The sequence below is a fragment of the Branchiostoma lanceolatum genome, chromosome 2 (assembly GCF_035083965.1).
Source record: "Branchiostoma lanceolatum isolate klBraLanc5 chromosome 2, klBraLanc5.hap2, whole genome shotgun sequence".
In the NCBI taxonomy this organism is placed as follows: domain Eukaryota; kingdom Metazoa; phylum Chordata; class Leptocardii; order Amphioxiformes; family Branchiostomatidae; genus Branchiostoma; species Branchiostoma lanceolatum.
The window spans coordinates 19,676,520-19,685,664 of NC_089723.1; the positions used below are offsets into that span (position 1 = coordinate 19,676,520).

General features: G+C 45.1%; 1 protein-coding gene across 3 annotated transcripts; it reads right to left on the bottom strand.

Annotated features, from left to right (window-relative positions):
* Positions 1-314: 314 nt before the first annotated feature.
* On the bottom strand, positions 315-7,132 carry LOC136427792 (uncharacterized). Of its 3 annotated transcripts, none has more exons than XM_066416960.1 (2): positions 6,960-7,132; positions 315-6,770 (listed from the first exon to the last, which is right to left on the bottom strand). In XM_066416960.1, the coding sequence occupies exon 2, from the start codon at positions 4,048-4,050 to the stop codon at positions 1,483-1,485; it is 2,568 nt and encodes an 855-aa protein (XP_066273057.1). In that variant the 5' UTR covers positions 4,051-6,770; positions 6,960-7,132; the 3' UTR covers positions 315-1,482. The 3 variants fall into 3 exon arrangements, with proteins under 3 accessions (XP_066273057.1, XP_066273056.1, XP_066273055.1); XM_066416959.1 differs by having other exon boundaries at positions 6,903-7,132; XM_066416958.1 differs by having other exon boundaries at positions 6,879-7,132.
* Between the last annotated feature and the right edge of the window lie 2,013 nt (positions 7,133-9,145).

Consider the following 9,145-nt stretch of genomic DNA (forward strand, 5'->3'; position numbering starts at 1 on the left):
AACATTACTTTTAGGCCAAGGACGTTTAGAATATCGTTCATATTGAGTATTCATATTGATTGATCGATCGATTCATTTGTTTATTCATTTATTTATTTATTTATTCATTCATCCATCCATCCATCCATCTTTCCATCCATCCATCCATCTATCTATCCATCCATCCATCCATCCATCCATCCATTCATCAATCCATCCTTCCATCCATCCATCCATCTATTCATTCACTCATTCATTCATTCATTCATTCATTCAGTTGTACCATGCTATGGAGTCTTGAAAGAAATGTCAACACTAGAAAGTTTACACTAATTCAGATTTATTACTTTGTGCCTAAAATATCACAAAATCAAATCTATTTGAAGTTGTTTTATACAATCTAACACCAAGTCATATTGACGTTAATGGTAGCTCTAGTAGCCTGCTGTTTCCCAGCTTTTATATTTTCATTCCTGAAAAAAACAGCTTCCGGGAGTTAGGGTTTGCTATCCATGTCCAAGACACTGCGGTGAATGAATAAACATAAAGGTAAGCGACTCTATCCTTTCTTTCGTAACATCTAGAAAAAAAAACACGAAAATAAAGGTAAAACGGACTGTGCATACGATATCGTTACTTCGTGTTAGCATAAAACACACATATTTTAGTGGAAGAATGAAATTGACGTTTTTAGCAGATTGTAATCTACCATGAAATCGTAATTGATATTGATGTAAAACACAGTTATTGATAGTACAGAGCTAAAATTTTGTTCCAACGCATCAAATTTTCTTCTGTCCTACAGCTAGCCTCCTCTGAATTCAAGTTGATCGATTTTCCTATCAGTTCTTTTTAATGGCCACACAGCCAGGTCCGTTAGTTCCTTTTGAATAGTCAAGTGGTGAAGCCTGTTCAAGGCTATCGGTTCTCTTTAAATGGCCACGCGGACAAGTCTGTTCAAGGCTAGCAGTTCCTTTTAAATGGTCAATCGGTCAAGTCTATTGAAGATTGTCAATTTCTTTTGAATTGTCACATGGTGAAGCCTGTTCAAGGCTATGAATTCCTTTTGAATGGCCACATAGTCAGGCCTGTAAGGCTATCAGTTCTCTTTCAATGGCCACATGGACATGCCAGTTCAAGGCTATCAGCTCCTTTTGAATGACCACATGGTCAGGCCTCTTCCAGTCTATCAGTTTCTTTTCAATGGCCACATGGCAAGGTCTTTTCCAGTCCATCAGTTTGAGAGTCAGATTCACAATCTTTTGGATGGCCACCGGGTGGAACCTGTTCAAGGCTATCAGTTATTTTTGAATAGCCACATGGTCAGCTGTTCCAGTCCATCAGTTTCTTTTGAGTGGCTGCATGGTGAAGCATGTTCAAGGCTACCAGTTCCCTTTGAATGGCCACATGGTCAGGCCTTAACCAGGCTATCAGTTTCTTTTGGCTGGCTAAGGATCGGATCGGATCGGATCGCGGACTCAACAAAAGTACACACTTCCATCTTTACAGACTATAACGGGGCCTAAGTGTCATCCTTCCAGTCCCTGTTGTTCTTTCTTCTGACAACGGTATTTCTTGGCTCAAAGACTTGTGAACTGGGACTCCGCCCCACTCCGGATATGTCTTCAAGACCTCATCGGTAGACCTTGAGACGGGAGCACCCCTTGGCGGTTGATTGACGTCCGCCCGCCGGTTCCTAGCCACAACCTGGTCTGCGGGCCCGTACGATGGGTTGTCTTCATCCTGAGGCCTGATTCTCCAGGCTACACCTGCAGACCGCCGCTTTGTACCATATGCCCCTCTTCGAATCATGTCACGAGACTTTAGATTCGTTGTTTTGGGTCTTCCGTGGGCAATGACGTCTGCCTCCTTCTCTACCTCCCCAGTCATCGTTGTGTAGTCTGGAGATTTGGACATATCAGTGTGATTCACGTAGTGTGGATGCATGGTGCCTGACCTTGACACAGAAGGAGGGGACACCTCCGCGTCTTGTACATTATTGTCAGAAGGTTGCCGCTGCCAGCGTCCAACGTTCTCGTATTGGACGTTTTCATACGTCACATCAAAGCTCAGTGGTAGTGAGGATGGCCGCGTGTTCTGATAGCGGTAGTACTTGTCCGGTATCTGCCAGTAGACGTGGTCTTCTGTTGGAAGCGAAGCACGCCGATACCCAGGGTTATTGAAACTGAAGTACTCGGTGGGGATTTCACTATAGGTTGGCATGTCATCCTCGGCTGTTACCGCCGTTTGGGCCTGCCCAGCCCGTGTGTTGAACACCTGTGTGGCGGTTGTTGTCGTAACGTCAGTTATCTCACAGTAGGTATTCGGATCATCAGTGGCGTCCTGGTCGCCATGGCGACGGGAGGGGCACGGTGTCTTTCCCAGCATACTGACTATGTAGGTGACAACCACCAGGCCTAAAAATGTTGCCGCTGAGATCATGAACATCTTACCTGCAGAGATCGTCGGTTGGTCTTGATTTTGGTCTGGTCGCATCGTTATAGTTATGTCCATCAGGGTAGGCGTCAGTTCCTCGTGCACATCAGCTGGAGGGATGAAAGCCGTGCTGCTCTCCCTAAATACAACATATGTCGTGTTGTCGCGACCTTGCTCGCTGGTATTGTAGCGCACAGTGGACGTGGTATTGTAGTGTACTGTGGTGGTGTCTGACTGTTCACGTTTCTTCGGAAGGAAGGAGAACTCGAATGTTTTCTCCCCGCTAACAAGGACGCACTTCACGGCCCTCGTGCCTTCCTCCGCCGGCGTACTGTCGACCTGTGTCCGGTTGCTGTTGTACGGGCTTTTTTCTTCAGCCGACGAGGTTGGGTCGAACAAAACGGAAAACAGACGAACTGTTCTGTTGTTCTTCTTCGTCACAATGGCAGCCAGCTGTAGGGTTGTTCCTTTGCTCGCTCCTAAGTTTGTACTAGCTGTATCTTCCCCTGACCAAAACCGTTTACACCATTGGTTTAATGTATCTTCGGGTTTGGTGTCTTCGCCCTCCATGACAGCTATGATCAAGAAAGGACAGGGATAGTTCTGGCTTTTCATTATGCGGCCTCTGATATGCCGGGCCTTTTTGTATCCGTAGTCATAAGATGTCGTTCGAGTAGCGTCTTCTGTATGTGTAACATAGATCAGCCTCTTTTGACCCTGTATGAAGTATGAACCCAAACTGGGGCGGGTGTTCAAACGGGTGACTCTCAATTGTACGAAAGACAAATCAGACGACAGTGTTGCTGTCCATCCAACTGTACGATCATACACACCGCGCAATCCCTTCCCGGCAATATCCATGAATACGGGTCTTTTCTGTGGCCAACGAAATTCCTTGGGGAGGCTCATCAAATCGTTCTTTCTCATGTCCAGTTGCTTCAGTTCGGTTAGATACACAAACGCATCCTTTGGTAAGGTTTCGAGCCGGTTTGAGAACAAGTTCAGTCCCGATAAGTGTGTCAAGCCGTAAAACCAGTCAGAACGAACATGTCGGAGAAGGTTATGTTTGAGTGACAGGTCTTTCAGCATACGGAGTCGTGCAAAGGTTCCCGACTCAATGTCTACGATCCTGTTGTGCGACAAAGCCAGAGCTACTAGCTTATCGGGAGAACCCAACTCGGTGAACCAATCTTTCTTGGCGTGAGTCAAGTTGTTGTAATCCAGATACAAAAGCTGTAAGTTCAGAAACACGCCGAAACTGCTGGATTCTATGTCCGTTATGCCTCCCTCTACAAGACGAAGGTAGTTAACTCCCGAGTTGTTACACGATCGAAATGACTGTGCTGATAGCACGCCAAAGGGATGACCTCTCACAGCTAGCAAGGGGCTCGTCAATGGGTAAACGGTGCTTTCCTGTAACGAACGCTTTGCATTTTCTCCGCATAAAATACAAGACGCCTCTGTCATTGGATTCTTATAGAATGGCGCCCTATCCTTGAGGTAACCGGGAAGCCAGAGCTCCTTATTGGGAATACAGAGCTTTATGTCTGTCACCTTGCAACCCGGGAAGCAGGATTGGGCAAATATTGTAGAAGCCACCGCTAAAGCAAAAACAGTCATCATCGCATGCCCCATCGTTGACAAGCGTGGCGAAACACAACTTTTACAATCTCACCAAATGTAGCTTTAAGAAGCCGATTCACTGGAAAGTAAAGTCGATACAACTTGTACACCACCAGTAAATAGAGGACGGTACATTAGGACATTACGACAATGCGAGTCTTTTTGTTTTGGCGCAGTGTTACTGATAGATATTGCAGCCCTACAAGGTCGGCCACGAACAGTCCTGAAACGCTGCTAACAGTTCTAATCGTTCATTCTGAACCGCTGAAGTTTGAAACAGTACATGCTTGATACCTGTTCATCGTCTAGTTTGAAGATGTCGGTCCTGTCGTCTGGGTTGTAGTGACGCCGAGCGCGCCGAGGCTTATTTGGCCCGGCCTCCGGATGGAAAGCCACGCCTGGAGCACGTTAAACAACCCACCACACTTATCGACAGGAGTAGTTGGAGTCCATGCCGATGTGGGTGGATCAAACGTATCAGTCTGGTCTAACTTGCTAACGGCTCGACTCGCTGTATAAAACTGGACGGGTATATTACACCCTACCGACTTAGAGACTGAATTTTAGCGATGTGGGGAACTCGGCATACCCAAGACTGGTTGGTTATACTCGCTGCTCGTCAGATATAGACCGACCCTGACTGTCCATCACAATTAGCAGTTCAACCAATGATAGCACGAAACTTAACAGTTAGACCAATGAGAGAATGGCTGCATTTTTACAATGCTTTATTTTGCATGTCTACATTTTGACGGATGTGTTCGGGGCTATGCCTACGGGATCGGTCAATTGTCTGGCATCTCTCCGCGGCCAACCGTACAAAGAAAGCGTTTCGCCGGTAACGGAAGGGACTTCGCGCCAGGGTAGGAGACAATTATAATCCCGGATTGACCTATTAGTCTAGGAGGAGATACCTGAAAAAAAAAACTGGTCTCGTAGCCCACCCTTTATAGATTTAGTCGACTATCATAGAATGATAGCTTGATGCCCCTTGATCATTTTAAGGTATGTTGTTCTATGGTCCAGGTGGGACATCATGGTTCCAAGGCTCTTTATGCAAATTTATGCAAATGGAGTAATTATGCCATGGATTGAAAAGAAAACAGCTTAATTCGTTGGATACCTGTCCGAGTGACATCAAACTTGGAGAAAGTCACTGCTCAAACGTGCCTGAAAAACAACCAATCTCAAAACATGTCACATAAGGCAGAGAAGAAAGTTAATCACGACGGAAGCTCTGTTCGTGGCCACGGAAAAGTTATTTCCTTCTACCTGACTTAGCAGAAGGTTGAAAACTCTTAAAAGCAGCACGATCAAAGTAAGTCTCTAAGCACAAGAAATCCTGAGATTGATTAAGAAGCTGTAGCAGAGCAGATTATCATTTGAATGCTCCGTACGGATCACGGTTTTGGTTTACGTCCCCCCGTGAAGTTCTAAAAGTATATTTTGAAGTAAAGCTTTAATTCCTGGGATTTAAGAAAGTTCTGCTGGCCCAATAACTGCGCAGAGAATATTCAGTATTGCCCTGTACTGGCAAATATGTTATCGTTACTCATGTAGCATGTCCCACATGATTGTATCTATCTTTTTTTCAAGCAGTATTAGATCTACTCTTTTGAAGTGTGCATTTATTTCCAAATTCAAAGTGGCAACAGTTATGTTGACATTAGTAATAACTTGCAATGTGATGCCATACCATGTCAACAAAGTCTGTACAAGTGAAATTATAAGTTAACAATAGTAGAGAGTATGTTGTTTTTAGTCTTAACTTCAATGCAGTTTCTGGTGTAGAAATTCCCATTTGAAAGTGTTACATTGATTGTATGGTAACTTGCCATGTGATGTATTTCCTAGGATGTTAGATATGCGAGCAAAATTTGTAGGTGAACAATCGTAGAATGTAAGGTTTTCAAATCTTAAACTTATTGCAGTTTCTGTTGTGGAAATGCCCATCTGAAAGTGTTTTGTTACCCCTCTGTCTTTTTCTACTTTCGTCTGTTTGAGATCTTGTTCTCCTAAACTGTAATTGGCTCTCAGGTTTCTGTTCCCCAAGTGTATGCTGCTCGGGAGAAACAGCTGGAAGCCGCCATGGAGGCAGCTGAGATGGACCTGGCCTCAGCCAGGAGCTGTGTCCAGTTCACGGACAACGTGTTGGAGTACGGGAGCCATCAGACTTTCCAACCGAGGATTGATATGTTTAAAAATTCGTATTTTCCTAGAACGATTGTAGAGTGGAACTCCTTACAACCAAGTACAGTGGATGCATGCAGTTAGATATGCGAAGGTTAGACGTGACAGGTCGTTCGGTGTAATATAACCAGCTGCTGCCGCGCCATGTGCCTGCGAAGCTGGTGTGTTACGCCGAATGGCGGTTATACCGGCTATATAGATACAGATACAGGTACAGATCCCATGGGGTTCTAATTTTATCCTTTCCAAAGAGCACAACATTGGTGACATGACCGAATTTTGGTTCTGAGCCAAACACGTTTCTGAGCCAAACACGTTTCTTTTAGTATTACGCAATGTGACGTACATCATTTGCGCACAACCTGACATGTAACATCACAGAAGGCTCCACTCACAATAGGATATTGGTCCATGGCGAGAACTTTGGTGGAGAAATGGCGACGCTTGGCTTCTCTCGCCACCCGCTCTGCGACATCCTGCGCCGTACCGGTCTGACTGCCGTACAGAACCGTCAATCGGCGGGATTCCATCAGGACAGTTGACTGGTCAACAACAACACAATTAATCAATCAATTAACGTTAGATATCATAAAAAAACGTAAAAAACGCGTAGTACTACAAAAGATCGACGGGAGCAGAAATAAACTTACAGCAACAGAGACATAGTCACATACGGCGAAGCATTCAGTGAAGAGCTTTCATGCAGGCAGCATTTTTCTTATCAGGGTCACCTCTTCCCATAAAGATGGTTCTATGAAACGTGCAAGGACATTGCAACTACATGTGTATGTCTCCGACGTCACATTGCCAAGGCAACGCACGGTTTGTGTACGTTCGAACTTCGAATGTAACGGTAACATTCGAAGTTCAAGCGTACACAAACTGTTGACTTGGAAACACCGTCGGCGACGTCACAAGTCAGATGTTCTATTGACGTCTCCACGTTCGATGTTTGCTTCTGTTTACTGTTCGAAAGCCTTCGAGGTGGACGGATGTGTCTCTTCGTAACAGCAGCTTTCAACGTCTACGTAAAATGGTTCTCAGACAAGACTATGTTTCGGGAATAAGGTTGGAGAAGCTATCTAACCTCATACGTGGTGACTTGGCTGAACATTATGCGCCATGGATTATGTAACCGCACTTTTTAACTTCACTTGTGATCATTCACGTTTCAGTTATTTTGGTTGACCTTGATCAAGTGTGTTTCTAATGCCTTCTAACGTTGTCATTTACGGCGGACTATTTTAGACTGCGTACAGGCTATTACCTTTGCCAACAAGGTTATATTTTACCGAGCGTGTAACTGCTTCTGTGCCAGTGTCTGTTTAGTGAACACGATAAGTCAAGATAGGTTGTCTTCATATTTGGTATGTCGATAGGTATATGCAAACTCTCAAGATTAGCTTTTGGGCGAAGTACTTGCATAATCAACGTTGATTATGCAAGTTCTTCGCCCAAAATCTAATCTTGAGAGTTTGCATATACCTATCGACCAAAAGTCATTGCCATCCTACCTGCATACCATATAGGTATATGCAAACGTACGAGGAAAATTTAAAAGTCTGTTATATTGCATCATCAGTCTCTCAGGGTCCTTACTGGCAGTGGTGAAAACCCACTCTTGTTACCACGCCTAAATGAGGGCCTGCATGGGGGGGGTTAGTGATTACGAATTACGGAAAATTTTCCCAACGATTACGAATTACGTTAAGTTCTCAGAGCTGTTGACGAATAACGTTAAATCATAAGGCTTCCTAACCGACGTCAACACTTACTTTAACGCAACATTCAAATATCTAGTTTTGCGTCGAATGGCCCAGAAAGAGATAATGATGCTTCTGTCCAATGGGACAAATGGGTTGATATGACCTTATTCTGGACTGTCCAGTGCTCTTCGTAGAGGAAATGACGCATGATGACTCAATAGTAGAAGAATGTACCTTTTCTAAGAAATAGTTACGTAGGCGGATAGAAGGTATATAAAGAGTACCGATGTACTAGAAATCAGTCTGGAGTCTGGACTACAGTTGTTAGTCTGGAGTGGAGATTCGATGTAGAGAGGACAGAGAGCCGCGGAGAATACAGATCAACGTCTTCAAGATGTAGCGACTCCTTGTGTTTCCTTGGGCTGAGCGTACCACTAACATCGCAGCTATACTAACGAACTTCGTAAGGGACACACCATCGAGGCCAAGGTCACAACAGCTACCTGCACCCCTTACCCCGATATGTACCCCGAATTGTAGCGTTTTAATAGTCCTTTCCAAAGGAGCCAAAGTAGTTTGAAAGGTCCGTACCAAAACCTTTACCCCGCCCTGTAGTGTATGTACTTCGACTTGTAACGGACGAACCCCGACCTGTAGTGTATTTACCCCGACTTGTAGCGTTTAAATGGTCCTTTCCAAAGGAGCCAAAGTATTTTGAATGGTCCGTACCTTTACCCCGAATTGTAGCGTCTGTACCCCGACTTGTAGCGTATTTACCCCGACCTGTCAATGCCTGTAGCGTATGTACCCCGACTTGTAGCGTATGTACCCCGACTTGAAGCGTATGTAGCCCGACTTGTAGCGTATTTACACCGACCTGTATACGTAGCGTATGTACCCCGACTTATGGCGTCTGTACCCCGACTTGTAGCGTATGTACCCCGACTTGTAGCGTATTTACCCCGACCTGTAGCGTATGCTCCCCGACTTGAAGCGTATGTAGCCCGACCTGTAGCGTATGTACCCCGACTTGTAGCGTATTTATCCCGACCTGTATACGTAGCGTATGTACCCCGACCTGTAGCGTCTGTATCCCGACTTGTAGCGTATGTTCCCCGACGTGCAGCGTCTGTACCCCGACTTGTAGCGTCTGTACCTCGACTTGTAGCGTCTGTACCCCGACTTGTAGCGTCTGTACCCCGACTTGTAGC